This window comes from Heterocephalus glaber, unplaced genomic scaffold (assembly GCF_053883595.1).
Source record: "Heterocephalus glaber isolate CG9 unplaced genomic scaffold, H.glaber_assembly_v1.0 deba00001600, whole genome shotgun sequence".
In the NCBI taxonomy this organism is placed as follows: Eukaryota; Metazoa; Chordata; class Mammalia; order Rodentia; family Bathyergidae; genus Heterocephalus; species Heterocephalus glaber.
The window spans coordinates 33,311,256-33,329,172 of NW_028258372.1; the positions used below are offsets into that span (position 1 = coordinate 33,311,256).

General features: G+C 32.0%; 1 protein-coding gene across 8 annotated transcripts in view; it reads right to left on the reverse strand.

The window, feature by feature from the left end:
* Positions 1 to 17,917, reverse strand: part of Kcnt2 (potassium sodium-activated channel subfamily T member 2) — a 394,041-nt gene that overhangs the window by 151,987 nt on the left and 224,137 nt on the right. For all 8 annotated transcript variants that reach the window (XM_087193836.1, XM_087193839.1, XM_087193837.1 and 5 more), the window contains exon 13: positions 16,090 to 16,198. In XM_087193836.1, the coding sequence (XP_087049962.1) occupies positions 16,090 to 16,198 (109 nt within the window). The remainder of the gene's footprint in view (positions 1 to 16,089; positions 16,199 to 17,917) is intronic.

Genomic DNA, 17,917 nt, shown 5'->3' on the forward strand with positions numbered 1-17,917 from the left:
TACAACATTTCCTATTTTAAAATTACACTTAGAAGTTTCTGCTTATTCTAAATTAAATCTCTCTCCATTACTGTCAGTTGTTAATTCAGAAGCACCTGCAATCAAGTGGTGTCATTAATGAGTGTGCCAGGTCACTGACAAATTTCTTGGTCCCTTTGAGTCTACCTTATTTTACCTCTAAAATATTAACAATGGGATTTACAGTGTAAGCCTTTGCAAGAAAAAAAGTAGAAAAAGTATAAGATGCTAATCAGATTTCTAAGCATATATTGTCACAATCATGCATGATTACAAAGATTACAATATACTACCTTGAACAATGACAATAAAAGAAGTGACAAAACAACATAGTTTCATCATTATGCAATTAAAATATAATCTGCTATGTAAAATTGTTGAATTTTGCAGAAATACTTATGTGTACACCTGAATGTGTGTCCAAATAGTCTGAAAATTCTGTATTTTGGATCTAAAATGTCCTTCAAAGATCAATGTTAAATGATTGCTACCCAGCTTGGTACTATGAGGAGGAGGTATCCTATTTATGAGGTGAGGCTGACAGACCTTTAAGTCACCGGAAGGATGCCATTGTAAGGGATTGTGGGAACCCTCCCTCTCCCACTTTCTCTCATTCTTTGCCTCCTGAACACAAACTGAGCAGTTTTGCTCCACCATATTCTCCCTCCATGACATACTGCTTCACAAAGTAAAAGGGTCACAAGAGGATCATGAACTGAGACTCCTAAAGTTGTGAGACAAAATTATCCTTTTCTCTTTTTAAGTTGATTATCTCAGGTTTATGGTATAGTAATATAAAACTCACCAACATAATAAGGATGGATTTGAAACTGTTAATAGTAACAAACTCAATGGATGGGAAAGAGGATTGGAAAGGTGAAACATTTAATGTAACAGTAGTGTGTGAATTCTGAATTTCCTTTTTATTGTTATTTTTATCATTTTCAATTTGAAAGCTTTTAAAAATAATTATAATTGATAATTACTTTTCACAAGTGAGAATGTTTTTAGGTGTCTGCATCATAGTATTTTCTGAGCTTCTGTATGCCTGAAAATGCTGGAAGCTTCTTCCACACGGTTGCTAGGTAACAGTTCTTTGAAAAACAGTAAACAGTGACACGTGCAGTAGACCAATCCATTCCAGGATTTCAATTTACAGAAACAAAATATCCTTTGGAAAAGATCTTGTGAACAGCAACTCAAATCAGGGCTGCTTTAAAAAACTGAATGTTACTCATTTTTATCTTATGGAGGGAGTTATATAGACTAAAGAAATTTTATTAAATATCTCATGTATCCTTGGCTTATTAGATTCCGTTTACAAGCAAGACTGTGTTGGCTCATATGAAAATGTATTTTCCTAACATGTGAATAGATAGCATTCAATAATCCAGTCATTTTTTTTTGTTGATCCATTCCTTAATCAATAAACTCACCAATTTGTTGGGATATGTTTCTGTATATATAAGCATGCACACGAGCATGCTTACACATCATAAATTTTGCCAATTCAAGTATTGTGAGGCATTCAGGCACTAAATGGCTAAGAAAAGATTTAAGTAAACATTTAAAAATTATATAGTTTCCAAAATCTATATATAAGAATGCTTATTAAACATACAGAATCTAACCTAATTTGAGATTGGAAATAATCTGAAAAATACATATATTTTATTTCAGTAATATTATGTATACAATCAAATTTGTTTTTTCTAATTGCCTACATATTTATTTTAATGGTACAATTTTTGAATGTATCATACTAACTAAATGTTCAAAGGAGGAGTCAAATATCCTGTGTCCTAGAGCAAAATAGCTTTAATTTCATAACCCTTTTTTATATTTCTTAGTAAAATAGCAGGGGGTTTTTGTTGTTGTTAATTTTATTGGGATATTTTAGATATACCTAGTGATCACATTCATCATAGGGAACTTGTACCTGTACACAATACATTTTGATTCTTTTTTCCCCAATCCTCTCCCCCTTCAAAAAATCAGAAGTTTTGTATAGTTGGGGGCATTAGTGTTTGGTTCATATATATTTATGATTGTCATCTCTTCCCCTTGCGTTGTTCCCTTTACAAGGATGTAGTGACCTTCTTTGTCTCTCTTAATTAGTTTTGGTTTGAAATTTACTTGTTTGCAAATAAGATGGCTGCCCTTGCTTTTTTTCCAGGTTCCTGTCACATGGAGAACTGTTTTCCATCCTTTTACTTTCAGTCTGTGAGTTTCTTTTTGAAGAAAAAACGTTAGGGAACATGAAAAACCAAATAAGCACTAATACAATTGTAGAATGGGGGAACTCAATACCTCACTGTCACAAATAAGCAGATCATCTAGACAAAAAAATCAACAACAAAATACTAGAACAGAACCAATCTTTTTAACAAATGGACTTAATAGACGTCTACAGAGTGTTTCACCCCACAAAATCAGAATACACATTCTTTTTGGCTGCACACCAGTCATTCTCCAAAACGGACCACATACTCACTCATAGAACATGTTTAAGTACATGCAAAGGAAATGAAGTTATCCGATGTATATTATCAGACCATAGTGCAATTAAACTGGAGATCAATAGCAGAAGAAACCCCAAGAACTTCCAAACACATGGAAATTGAATAACACTCTCCTGAACAACCAATAGGTCACAGAGGAACTTAAAGAAGACATTAGACAGTTTTTGCAAATAAATGATAATGCCAGTACAACATACAGGAATCTAAGGGACACAAGAAAAGCAGTTCTACAAGGGAAATTCATAGCAGTGAATGCCCATACTAGGAAAGCAGAGCAAGCACAAATAACCTGATGCTGAATCTTAAGGTCCTAGAAAAATAAGAGCAAGACAAACCCAAAGCTCTTACAAGGGAGGAAATGATAAAGATCAGGAATGAAATCAATGCAATGAAGACTAAGAGAACAATACAAAATATCAATGAATCAAAGAGTTGACTTTTCAAAAGCAATAAAATCAATAAACCCTTGGGCAACTTATTTAAAAAAGGAAAGAAAAAGCTCAAATACATGCAATTAGGAATGAAAAAGGTGAAGTCACAACAAATCCAGCAGAAATTCAGAGGATCATCATTACCTACTCTGAGAACCTGTACTCTAATAAAATGTAAAACACAGAATAAATGGACAGATTCCTAGATACATAAGAATAACCAAAGTTGAACGAAGAAGATATAAAAATTCTAAACACCCCAATTACAAACAATGACATTGAAAATGTAATTAAAAATTTACCGACAATGAAAAGTCCAGGTCCTGATAGCTTCACGGCTGAATTCTACAAGACATTTAGAGAGGAACTACTGCCACTACTCTTTAAACTTTTCAATTAAATTGAAAGAAAAGCAATACTTCCAAATTCATTCCTGGAAGCAAGTATTACTTTGATTCCAAAACCAGGGAAAGACTAAACCAAAAAAGAACTACAGGCCAATCTCCCTAATGAATATAGATGCAAAAATCCTCAGTCAGATATGGGGAAATAAAATACACAGGGTCATCAAGAAGATCATGCACCCTGACCAAGTCGGATTTATCCCAGGGATGCAAGGATGGTTCAACATACGTAAATCAATCAATGTAATACACTATACTCACAGAGTCAAGGAAAAAAAACCATATGATCATCTCAATAGATGCAGAAAAAGTATTTGATAAAATTCAACAGCCATTCATGTTAAAAACCCAAGAAAAAATTGGAATAGATGGTTTTTATCTCAACTTGATAAAGGCTATCTATGAAAAACCAACAGCCAACATCATACTAAATGGTCAAAAACTGAAAACCTTCATGATAAAATCAGGAACAGGACAAGTATGTCCACTATCACCACTCCTGTTCAATATAGTTTTGGAAACATTAGCCACAGCAATTAGACAAGAGAAAGAAATAAAAGGAATAAAGATAGGAAAGAAAGAAGTTAAACTGTCATTATTTGCTGATGATATGATACTCTACATAGAAGATCCAAAAATCTCTGCCAAAAGACTTCTAGACTTAATTGATAGATACAATAGAGTAGCTGGATACAAGGTCAACACTCAAAAGTCAATAGCCTTCTTGTACACAAGTAACAGACTCACTGAAAGAGAATTTAGGGAAACAATCCCTTTCACAATAGCATCCAAAAAAATGAAATATTTAGGAATCAATTTAACAAAGGAAGCAAAAGACCTCTACAATGAGAGCTACAGCACTCTGAAAAAAGAGATGAAAGAGGATATAAGACTATGGAAAGGGCCAGGGATTTATTTAGCTCAGTGATTTTGCCGCCTGCTGTGCAAGGGCAAGGACCTGAGTTCGATCCCTGGTACCAAAAAAAAAAAAAAAAAAAAGGAATATGGAAAGACATCCCCTGTTCCTAGGTAGGAAGAACCAATATACTGAAAACGGCTGTACTTCCAAAACTGCTATACAGATTCAATGCAATCCTGACTGAAATCCCAACAGCATATTTCACAGAACTAGAGAAAAAAATCCAAAAGTTCATCTGGAACCAGAACAGAACTAGAATAGCAAAAGAAATTCTAGGCAACAGAGACATGTCAGGGGGATCACAATTCCCAACTTGAAACTGTACTACAAAGCTACTGTGATAAAAACAGCATGTTACTGGCAAAGAAACAGACCTGAGGACCAGTGGAACAGATTAGAAAATGCAGAAACAACTCCAGACACACTCAGCCTCCTCATCTTTGACATAGGAGCCAAACACCTTTACTGGAGAAAAGATAGCCTCTTTAATAAATGGTGTTGGAAAAACTGGATTTCAACTTACCAAAGATTAAAACTAGACCCTATCTGTCACCATGCACTAAACTAAAATCAAAATGGATTAAAGATCTAAATATTAAAACAGAAACACTAAACTGCTGGAAGACAAGTTAGGTAGAACTCTCAAAGACAGCACAGGAAAGGACTTTGTGAACAAATCCTCAGTAGCACAGGAACTAGCACAAAGAATCAACAACAGGGATCTCATCTTATTAAAAAGCTTCTGAACTCCAAGAGAAACCACCAACAGAGCTAAGAGACAACCTACAATGTGGGAAAAAATTTTTACCAGCTGTTCCTCAGACAAAGGTCTACTATTAGCAGATTCATGAGTGTTAGCCCTTAGGATCATTATACAGAACAGCTTGAGGATTTAAATAAGAATTTGACATCAATGACAGTACTTAAGGTATAATACTAAATGAGATTTTGCTACAGTTTATAAAATTTATGTTAATTTCACATATTCAAAAAGGCATATACATTACCTTGTATCAATAGGAATGGTTTCAGTTTACATAAACATATTATAAGAGTTGACATACATATAACCTGTACTTTTAATTAAGCAAGTAAACTGTTCCCTGATTAGATACAACCATTCACAAATTTTACTAAACATTAATGATGCTTGGTCATTAGGAACTTTGAGGGAAAATGTGAAAGTGCAAAAATCTATAAAAAATTTAAATAACCATCATTTTGTAAAAATAAAAATGACCAATAAACCCATATTATAAGTAGTATTATATATTCCTTTAAAAAATGACATACAATATTATGTACATGAAGGTTATAAATAGAATTGCTACCCTATTGTAAGTAGTTTCATATCATGTTTATCCATTTTACTACTCATTTGAATACAATTCCTAGGTAATACTAAATCCCATATAGACACATTTTGTGTACCTATTCTTATATGGTTAAATATTTGCTCCCTTGTTTCATTTATTTCTGCATAAAACAATGTAATGAAAGTCTTTTTATTTAAACTTTATGTACAGCTCAAATAATTATGATTCGATTCATTAATTTGGGTAGAATTAATATGGTAATAATATTGAGTCTTCCTACCCACGAAACTTGTATACTTTTCAGTTTATTAAGGTCTCTTTAAAAATTCTTTGGGAAATATTTATCACTTACTTCATATTATACATATAAAATTTCTCTTAAATATTTCATACTGTGACAATTATAAAGGTTTTAATTAATTTTAATTTCTAATTTATCTTTACCAGTACAAAAAATAAAATTGACCTGTTCTTCCTAAATCATTTACTAATTCTACTACCTTTGTTATATCCATTCAAATTTTTAACAGAAACATTCATTTAAACTAAGAATAAAGACACTTTTATTATTTCCTTTCCAATGGATCTGTTTTATTTACTTTTCCTTCCTTATCACACAAGATTATCAGTACAAAGATGAATAGTAGTTAGAGTACACTTCATGGAGTTTTTCTCAATATTAAGTTTCCACTCTATTAGTATAAATATCATTTATAATAAAAATATAATGCTGGTTTCCTTCTACTTTTACCATGCACAACGTTTTATGAAGAGGGGCTACTGATGTGTTAAAAAATAAAATGTTCCTACTGCATCTATTGATGTGATTCTGCAGCTTTTTTAAATTTACTGTACAAATATGTTGAATTTTATGTTTAAACATACAGACTTTTTGATCTAAGATAAATCTCATTTTATCACAATGTATTATTTCTATATATCAATTAATTTGATTTGTTGAAAATTTTTACACCTTGATTCATAAGAAGTATCATTCTATAATTTTGTTTCTCATTTCTTTGGCCTAATCAAATAAGGCTGGCTTCATAAATCAGAAGACAATTGTGCTCCATATAATCTCTTTTCCTATATTCTATTTTCTTCAAAGTGAGTTTATGTAAGAAGATTTAATTTCTACCTAAATCACTGTTAATTAATTTCCTGCTTATTGAAATATCTAGTAATTGTTTGATACTAGCCAATGTGAATGTTACTTTATACAATGTTTAGCTTGTGTTTCCTTTATTTAAAAAATATAGGGCTTCATTTTACTAAGATTAGTTTAACACTCAAGGCTTTGTTTGTTTTTTCTTTTGTTTTGATACTGGAGATTGAACCCAGAACTGTTCAACCACTAAGCCAAATTCCCAGCTCATTTTATATCTTATTTTGAGACAGGGTCTCATTATATTGTTCAGATTGGTCTTGAACTTACTCTTCTTCTGCCTCTGCCTCCCAAGAAGCTGGGATTGTGTGTAACATCACATCTCGCTAAAGCATGTTTGGTTGTATCTTTCTTTCTCTGTTTTCTGTTTTTTAAAGCTTTTCAAAGCAGTTCTAGAGAGAATTTTAAGATGGTCTCTAAGATTTTTAGCTTCTAGTGTACATATCTTGTATAACTTTCTTAAATGTGGACAATACATGTAAATATGATGGAATTATACTCTTGTGATTAAGTTACTCAATGTATAACAAAGGGTGAGTCTGTTGGCTTTGAATTGATAGAAAAAGATCTTATCTTTAGTAGGCCTTGACCTTAAAAGAAGGACTCATCTTCTTGAAAGGAGAGGGTCTATACTGCCATCTTGTTGGCTTTCAAGAAAGAGACCAACATCTTGTAGAAAAGGCCTGGGGCAAAGAATGGAGAGCAACTTCTACAAGCAGGAATCTTAGTTTTACATCCATCAGGAAGTGAAATCTCCTAAAAATAGTGAACTTGGAAGAAGAACCCTATTCTCAGTGGGGATTACAAACACATGGGAAGTCTTCAACTACAGAATACTGAGATGTTGACCAGAGAGGAGTCAGACAACCAATTCCTGGAATTCTGACCCACAGAACCTAAGAGATAATAAATTTATGTTGTTATAAACTAAAAAGATAATGGTCATTTGCAAGAGAAAATTAATACTTAAATATTTAGAATAATTTTCACTCTAGAAATAGTTCAATCTTGCTAGCAAACCATATCTCCTCTAATATTTCAAATGCCCTTGCTAGTCACCAGTATCTCTTCACTATGTCTGTTCAGAGTGGTTTCTCGGTCACATTTGTCCTGGGAGGATTATTGGGTTTGTGACTCCTTGATTATTCTTAGCCTGGCCTTCAAATTTTCTCTTTATGCACCAGTAGCCTATGACTCAGAATAAATTACAGGGAGACATATTTTGATTTCTGGAGCTCTACTATATTTTCATCCTCTACTTCACAATTCTTCCTTATGTGTTTCAATATGATCATATAATAATGGATATTTATTAAAAATTCATATATTTGGCATATTTTTAATTTATTAAAATATTATCTTTAGCATTCTTAATGTGTATTTTCAGGTTTTACATCTTTATGCTATAAAAATAATACTATGAGTCAAGCATTGGGCTGTCAGTAGAGAGAAACTACACGCTACTGTACATATACACATAAGAAAGTCATATGCTACTGTGTACATATACACATAAGAAACTCTTATGCTACTTAGGAATTATAAACCAATTAGCTATGAAATGAAGTTCTTATTACCTGAGAGGATATAAAACAATGAGAGTTAAAAAGATAAGCTGAAACAATTTCATAATTTTCTTCTGTTCTCATAGTCAATTGATTATTAAGTCTACAGGATATATATAAACTGTTTCATGAGCTTGTTCTCACTTTCCATTTCTATTATCACCGCTCTGGTTCAATTTTTCAGTATCTCTCACCTGAGCAACTATAATAGCTTACTAAATAATCACTCATTTGCAGATCTTCTTGTCCTCTCCCCTGCATTCAATATTTTCCCAGAATTACTTTGTTATCTAGATAAAACTGTGTGCTTTCATCTAAAACTTTTATTATCCTCTCATGGTTTCTCCAACAAAATTCTAATCCCTTAGTAAAATGTAATCCATATTCACACAAACATACACATTTATTTATTTATATGTGTATGCACCTTATGAAGTGTTTACAAAGTATGATTTAAGGCAATGACAAATAAACATCTCATTGTAATAATTGTCATGTTTAGTTACTGGCCATCCTGCTATTAAGAAGTCATTTTCTTGGTGGTAAAACTTGCATTTTAAGAGAAATTGTCAAACTAACAGCAATTATTTTATGTTGAAGAAATCCCAAAAACCTTATCTATTGTAGGTGTACCAGATTGAAATCATCAAGCAATATCTAGTCAAGCTAGGCCCTAATTGGAATTGTGTATTTTGGTATACATTGAGGATGAGAAAGGCAGGAAAAAGAGGATTATAAGGTTAAAACAAGCTCTATGCAAAAGAAACAGTTGGATCTGTTATTCTGGAAAGCATGTAAAAGTGCACTGCCTTAGTCATTTTTAAAAGGTGTGAGTAAAGAAAACAAGAAAAATTGCCATAGGAATAGACTTTCTTGTTTATCATTGTATCACCAGGACCTAGAAAAGCAATTGCTCAGAAGTTCAGAATAAGCAAGTGAGGGTGAAAGGAGACGTACCTGGTCTTCTTCACAAAACATTTTCTATCGAAGATCTAATTTAGGGCTGGGGATTTAGCTCAGTGGTTCCACCACCTGCCTCAGAAGTGCAAGGTCCTCAGATCTGGTACCCCCCCACCACCAAAAAGAGACCTAATTTACAGCTAAAATTCACAGGTCTGGTATGTAATAGAATAGGTATAAATAGAATGAATAATTAATGCTTTTCAGTACCATAAAGTTCTGAGAAGTGATGGAGAAAAGCATAAAGATTATTTGAGTTAATTAAGTTATATGTGGCCCACAAGAAGGATTAAAACCTGATGTTCAATGTCATCAATCAAGTGGCAAAGAGAATAACCTGAGTAGAAAACTGGGCTATGTAATTGGACGTCACATTGAAATTTAAAGTGTTATATAAAAAGAAAACGAGTTTTTAAAACCAATTTTGTTAGGAACAGTGAAATCTAAGAACATATTTCAAGTAAAAAATAATTTCTTATTTTGAAAAAACTAAGCATGCTTACATAAGACATTAACATTAGAGAAAATACAGGGACACAAAGGTTAAATGTGAACACTCTGTGATACCTATACTACTTTTCTGTAAATCTAAAGCTTTATTAATTAAAATGAAACAAAAGGACAAGCTAATAAAACTATAACTTTGTTTTAATACTGAAGTTTTAAAATTAAGGTACATTTTGAGGACAACTGACAATATTTCAATATGAACTAGATTCATAGAATTATTATTAACCCCTTTAGGGGTAAAAAGTGATAATGCGAACACACAGCAGAATTTCCTTATTTCCAGGAGAAACATGCTGAAGGAAAATGTGTGTAGAGAGAGATTAAGCAAATGGGGCAAAATGCTAACACCTATTGAATGTAGGTAGATAGAATACATTTTTTCATTGTTTTAAAATTCTAACTTTTTTTTTTCAAAAAGATATCAAGGAAAGGCAGAAAAAATGTAAAGACTTTCCAGGGAGTGTTGAGATTCAACATGCTCTTATATTAAGTAGCTTCTGATAATCTCCATAGTAATGCAAAAATCCAAAAAAAGATTTCCATCAAAAATTGTACATTTAAAAAATTTTGGTGTTTTATATTTTGAAATATAGAAATTTAAACCACTATATACTTAAGTAGGTTGTAAGAATGAAATTTGTGATGATGTGTAGTGGGTGGTGTATGGGAAATAAAGCGATCATTCAGTATGAAAAATTCACACTGCACCATTTGGTGAAAGTCAAGCCTGCACATCCATATGGTATTTAGAAACAGCTAAGACAATTTCCAATATTTATATTGCTTGGAAATATTCTCACATTCTCTTCCTTGGGCAGGAAAAAATGAGGCTTTGAAATCTCTGGTATTTCAGTAAAAAATAAATGGTGACTAAGCTGAGAAGAAACTATAGTTTTTTGGTCAAATCATTTCTCCATAGTGTGTGTGTATGTATGTGTGTTTTAAATTAATATTTTCATAATAGTAGTCATAATACTTACATAAGAAAAACACATTTTACAATATTATCAATGACATCGTAAAATATATTTTTGCTATATGTTTAACTTCTTATTGTAATTGACTTTGTTTGATTATGGGAAGAACTTCCCCTAGAGTTCTAGTATAATGGTTCATTCATCTAAGCATGTTTTGATTGTGAACAGAAACGATTTCATTCAGTAAACACTTTATTATAGTAATATGATTCTTTCATTGGTGCACAATAATAAAATTCTGTTATGCATAAAATCTCATAATCAAAACATGGAAAATAAAAACACATAAGCAATTCATAATTTCATTGACTAATAGATCTTTATGTTCTTTACTCTTACTTGTGGATGAAAATTTACAAACTGATGTTTATAGCTTCTTATATTTATTAAAATGAAGTCAGAAAATTTCAGAGTACCCAACAGTTGGAATAATTACATGAGGATAATAACCAAATATTCATGGATGACATAATATTTTACTTAGGAGCTGGTAATAGAGGATTACTTAGTCTAAATTTAGCTATCAATTTTCTTGTATAACATTAAATCACCTCCCACTGATTTTCTGGGTAGCTTCCACTTACAGCAAACTTTTTAAGGTGAAATTTCTTAATTGGAGAGCATGTTTATTCTTAAAGTTCACGTAAGGTCTTTTGAGCTTTATCTCTTCTTAGTAAAATACACATTTTTGTTTCCTTATTTTGGTGCATGCTGTGTGTTTGATTACCTTTAATAATTTTTAAAGTGGAGAATGGAGAAAGAAATACATGCTTGATTTCAATCTGACTGAATTTCAAAATAGGCAAACTGAACTATCATAATTTTTTGCCTTTTTAAATCATGGTTTTGCAATGAGTTGGGAACTATTTACGAAGAGCTCAACATAATTTTTTCTATTTACATCATATATTTTATATTATTTATTTTATAAAGTAAATTGTTTTACTGGTTTTGGTTTCTAAATTCAATTTTGAAGTTTCTGCATTTATTAAGTCTTTTAATAACATGTCCATTTACAAGTGAACAAATTTTACTCGTGGTAAGAATTCCACTATTTAGGGTAAAATGAAGAGGCTACTAAATGAATGGAAATAAAAATGTCTTATCCTGTACCTTGTAGAAATTGAAACAGTGATTTTTTTTATATTGAAAAGAATACAAGAACAAGCATCTAATAATATTATCAATGGGATATGATTTATAATGAAAGCAATTAATTATCACAACTATCATTAGTTGTCTGCAATCTTGGACAACAAAAGTAAAATGGGAAAATCTCAAACTTCAAGTAATACTGTACTACAGAGTTATAGTGAACAGGCTCATTTTAGCAAAAACAAAAAAAAGGGTGGAGGATCAATGAAACAGACTAGAGGATATAGAAACAACTCCAGGAACACTCAACTATCTGATCTTTGACAAAAGTGACAAAAATATATACTGAAGAAAGGTAGCTTCTTTAACAAATGATGCTGGGTAAACTAGTCTTCCACATGCAATCTAGAGACGTATCTCTCACCATGTACAAAACTAAAATCAAAACAAATCAAAGATCTAAATTTTAGAAAAGAGGCACATAATATGATGGAAAATAAAATAGTTAAAATTTTTGAAGGTAAGTGGGCAAGGAGCTTCTATACAGAACCCAAATTGCACAAGAAATAATACCAAGAATCAACAAATGAAATCATATCAAATGAAAGGTTTGGGCACAGCAAAGAAAACAATCAACAGAGTGGAGATAATCTACAGAATAGGAATGAAATTTCCCAACAATCCTCAGATGGAGGACTAATATCTAGAATATACAATGAACTAAAAAAATAGACCTCTCAAAGTAAAAGATCCAATTAAAAAATGGGCAACTGAAATGAATGGACACTTCCCAGAAGGAATTCAAATGGCCAATAAACACATGAAAAAGTTCAACATTAACAAAATGCAAATTTAAACAACACTGAGATTGCACCTTACTCGAGAAAGAATGGCTATCATGAAGAAATAAAATAACTAGTGGTAGAGAGACTGCAAGAAACCTGCTTATATTGTTGAAGGGATTGTAAACCAGTACAACCATTATGAAAATCAGTATGGAAAGCCTTCAAGAAACTAAAACTAGAAATTCCTTTTGACCCAGATTTTCCCCTTCTAGGCATCTTCCTGAACAAGTTAAAGTCATCATATTACAGTGATACATACATGCCTATGCTTATAGCAGCACAATTCATAATACCTAAATCTTGGAAGCAATCTACATGCCCATCAACAGATAAATGGATAAAGAAAATGTGGTATTTATATACAATGGAATAATACTCCACCACAAGGAAAAACTTGAGTCATTTGTAGGAAAATGCATGCACATTAAGACCATGATGTTAGGTAAAATAAATCAGACACAGTCTTAAATATCACGTGATTTCTTTTATGTGAGAAACCCAAAATATAAATAAAGAAAAAAGTAAAAGATAAGAGGTATTAGAGAGATCTTCTGCGAATGCCATGGAGACTATGACACGGAGAGAGAGGGTAGAGAAGGGAGGGAACAGAGACTTGAAAAAAGAATTAAGATGTATTATCTACATGTGCTGAAAAAAATAAGTAAAATTAGAAAAAAAATGAATGTTATTTGCTTTCTGTTGCTACATAGCTAACTTATAACCCCGATGCTTAGTAACTCATTAAAAACAAATGAACAACATTTTATTTCTCAGAATTTGGGGGGTTCGTCCAATTCGTTGAGGTGTCTGATAAATTTGGAGCTGGACACATGGCGTGCTTGCTCACAAGGCTCATTCTCCATGGAAGTTTTCATCCTTAGAGAAGCTAAATAGAGCTTTGGCACATGTAGATCACAGGCAGGGTTCCAAATAAAGGGACAGCAGAAGCTGACTGGCCTTTTAATGTCGAGCTTCTTATCTTCTCTGCTGCATTCTGTTAGTCTGACCAATCACAAGGCAAGCCCATATCCATGGAGGTAGAATTGATTTTACTTCTTCATGGAAAAACTTCCAAAGTCATATCATAAAGGGACACCCACCGAAGGAGTGTGCTTCCTTAAGGACCATTATTTTATTAATTTATGACACAAACCAAGTGACAGCTTAACCCAGGGCCTTTTGAAAGATAAAGTTCATAATCTTTTTAAATTCACGCTGAGATGTAAAATACATTTCATTGGGTTGATAGCCTCACTCATTACTCAGTCATTTTTAAAAGGCATTTTAGTGAAACGCGGGTGCTTTCATCTTTTCATAATATAAAATGAGCTCCTCTGAAATGTAATCTCAGCTATAAAGGAATGTAATACAATACTAAAAGAAATTTCAAACGGTTTTAAAATGGGAAATATTGAGATAACATAGAATAGAATTTTAAATAAATCATTCATTTTGATAGGTTTATCAATACCTCAACTAAACATTTGAAGGAATAGCAAATGTTTATTACTTTTGGTTTATAAATAGGAAGTATGATGTGTTTGTGAGGAACAGATCAATGCTTTGGTAAAAAAGGAGGGAAGAAATGAAACCTGTTCTGAAATTTATTATAATATGTCCAAAATTGTTTTACCAAAGGATACATTGCTTTATGACTTAGATCCAGTGCCCATTTATTGAGCACTTCAAATGCTTTTGATACTACTATTTAATCTTTATTGCTAACCTTTACCAGTAGAGAGATAACATCACATGTATTACTGCCTTCCAACAAAAGAGAAAAATGGGACTTTATATAATACTACTTGTATTAAAAATACTAATTGTATTAAAATATTAATAAGTATTTTTAAGTAGTGGCATGGAAATTGAAAATGCTATTTTTAGGATTTTTTTTTTCCACTGCTTGTGTCATCACTGCTACTCTAAAAAGTTTGTCAGAACAAGTCATTGTCAAGTACAATGAAAGCTTTTTCAAAAACGTTCCCTTTGCCAACTAAAAATAAACATAAAGCAATTTACTTTAAAAGGCCTTTTAGATGAACAACTGAAGTCTATTTGATGCTAATTACAGCTGTAACATACAGTAGATGGATACTTTACAAATGTTTTTCCATTTAATCGCAAAGTTATCTACAAAAAGAGAACTTTCAATTTTCAATTTAGGAAATAGACTTAAGACACTTGTGTAGAATCACCTCAGATCATTTATATCAGAAGCTCTGTAATGAATATTTTTTTTAAATATTCCAAAGACATGAGATGCAGACAAGGTTGAGAGCCATTATATTGTTTGTTCTATATATTTTTTTTCCTGTTCCAGGAATCAAACTCAGGACCTTGCTATCACTCCGTTCTATATTTTTTAAAAGACTTGGTTATGTCATTTGTGGTAAAGATAGAATATATGACACTGAAAATTGAATAGTCATAAACTTGTGGTTTTCTTATCACTATTTAAAAATCCTTGGGCCAGGGATTTAGCTCAGTGGCACCACACCTGCCTCACAAGCACAAGGGCCTGAGTTTGATCCCTGGTACCATAAATAAATAAATAAATAAATAAATAATAAATAAAATTTTTTTTAATTCTTCAAAGGTTAGAATTTTGTATTTGAATATTATATACTCATAAGTATTTTTAAGAAATGTGAACATATCTTTTGAAGGAAATATCTTTTCTTGATACATTATTAAAATTTTATAAATTTTGAAGCTTTGAACTATTAAAAAGAGATACAGTCATGGTTGTTATGTTTGGGAAAAAATACCATGTGCATAAATTACTGCCTGGATAAAAGGAAAGTATTTAAGAAAAAAAAATCAAGTACCACATTTTTGTTCATTTTCCTATCAATTCAACACAAAATCTCATGTGATCAATTTTATTTAAACTCTGGCCTCCACTAAAAGCTCACATGTATATTTTTCATAAATTCATTTCAACCTCCATACCTCAAATTAAATCTATTCAATTATACTTAAATATGATTTAATGTATTATTCTATTGCCTGGTAAGCTTATATGTGTTTTAGTCTAAAGTATAACCTATGTGTAAACTGAAGAATAATGAAAAGTATTTGAAGCCTGTTTTTCTGTTCTGTACAAATATGTCACTACTAATTTATTTATTTACACTTACAAAGAAATCCAATATGTTCAGCTGCTAAAATTATATATATATATATATATGAAACTACAGAATCATCCAAAAATATTCTCTGTCCACATATTAAAGTGAAGAACTTATTTTACAAGTAGTTGATTAAAAGGAAAACCTTTCAGTGTCAAAGACATATTTGGTAAGTGACCATGTGAGTTTGAGGTAATTCCAAGGATCTCCTTCAAGATGAAAACTTACCAGCAAATTTGATATGGAATTTATTTTCGGGCTTTAGTATCTGGACATACAAAGGACAATTAGGAGCAAAATCTTTTACAGCCCATGCTCTCAAAATAGTCTGGTGATCCTGAAATAAAAAAACAAATTAAAATATCTTGAGATAAATTTACAAGTTTATAGTGTACAAAGTTAAAATAATCAAACACTCAATTTGCTGAATTGCCATACCCAGAGTTAAAAATTAATGCATGGAATAACTCATTGCAAGGGCCCATTTTTGAGAACATTTGTTATTTCAGTACAGGAGATAATAACACGTAATGTGACCAATGCCTGTACTTAGAAAATTAGCAGAGATTAAGAAAGAGGTAGCTAGATAAAATTAAAAGTAATTTGTCCAGAAAATTTCTGTGAGTCAATAGCTTAAAGAATTGGAGCACAACAGCTATAATCATAATACCAACCTCCTTGGAGGAAAAAATTACAAACTCATAATATTAAAATATTTAGAAAGATTGGCAAAATAAAAGCAAATACAGTGACCATACATGTAGCTAACACCTTGGCCTACTTCTCTAATGTAACTGTAATGGTTAAAGGATTTTGACTGTGCTGGTGGGAGGGAGTGTGGAGAAAGAAGTGCTCAGATATAGCAAAATATATTGAAAAAATTGTGACACTAGGACTAAGAGTGCAAATGAGAATCCAATTCATGCTTAGCATGAAGTCTTATGCACAGCAGTCACTCCATAAACAATTATTAATGAATTGAATAAACCAAAGCAAATTATTAGAGGAACATGCTCCAAAGCTTCTCCATGTTTTGAGAAAAATGCTCCAAAACAACTCACATAATGAATGTGAGTAGGGATCAAAGGTGCTAGGGATCAAAAGCTAAGACATTCTTTTTAAAGAAAGTACAAAGATATTCTACTGTAGCACTGTAAATATGGTAGCAAATGGAGCCATATAGATGTTCACTTTTTGTTTTTGTTTGTTTGTTTGTAAGTCTTGCTTTGTAGTTTAGGCTGACCTTGGACTCACTATGTAGTCCAGGCTGACCTGGAACTCACAGCAATCTTCCTACCTCAGCCTCCCCAGTTCCCTAGTGCTGGGATTACAGGCACACCACCACATCTGGCAGATGTTTACTTTAATTTAATTTAAGTAAAAATAATTCCTCCAAATACTTTGATGGTATTTGGATATGGCGCTTAGGAGTGTGGTGATTAGGACACAGACGGAAGAGAGAAAACAGTGTCTGGGAATTACACTGCCAGTCCTTCCCAGACACTCAGCCTGCTAGTACACTGACCTTGAGCTTCACAGTCTGAAGAACTGTGAGAAATAAACTTCTATTGTTTACAAGCCACCCGCTATTGCATTTTGTTAGAACAGCCCAGACTAAGATGGTAACGTGAAGTTACATGACAGTTGGTGAATAGTAAAGCAGAAGCAGTTCAGTAAACAATATGAAAATTTAGGCAAGCATTCAAAGATGAAGGCACCAAAAGTGCCACTAACATTCATCAAATGTAGGTCTATTAATTCATTTAACATGCTTTTAAAATATGGTGTGGAGATTAGAGATAACTTAACAGTTTATTGCTATTTCTTTCACCAGAAGTACCCAATTTAATGGAAAGGGAAACATGAATGTAAACCAGTGTATCTGTTAAAATATTTCATTTTATTTTATTTAGGGTTATGTTGAAGATACTAGGCAATTTTAGAACTACTGTGCTGCTTTGTGTCTCAATATCAAACAGAACTTGGACGAGGTAGAGCTCCTCATTTCAAAAAGTAGAGACCTTCTATCTCACAAGATTGCTTTGGTAAAATAGAT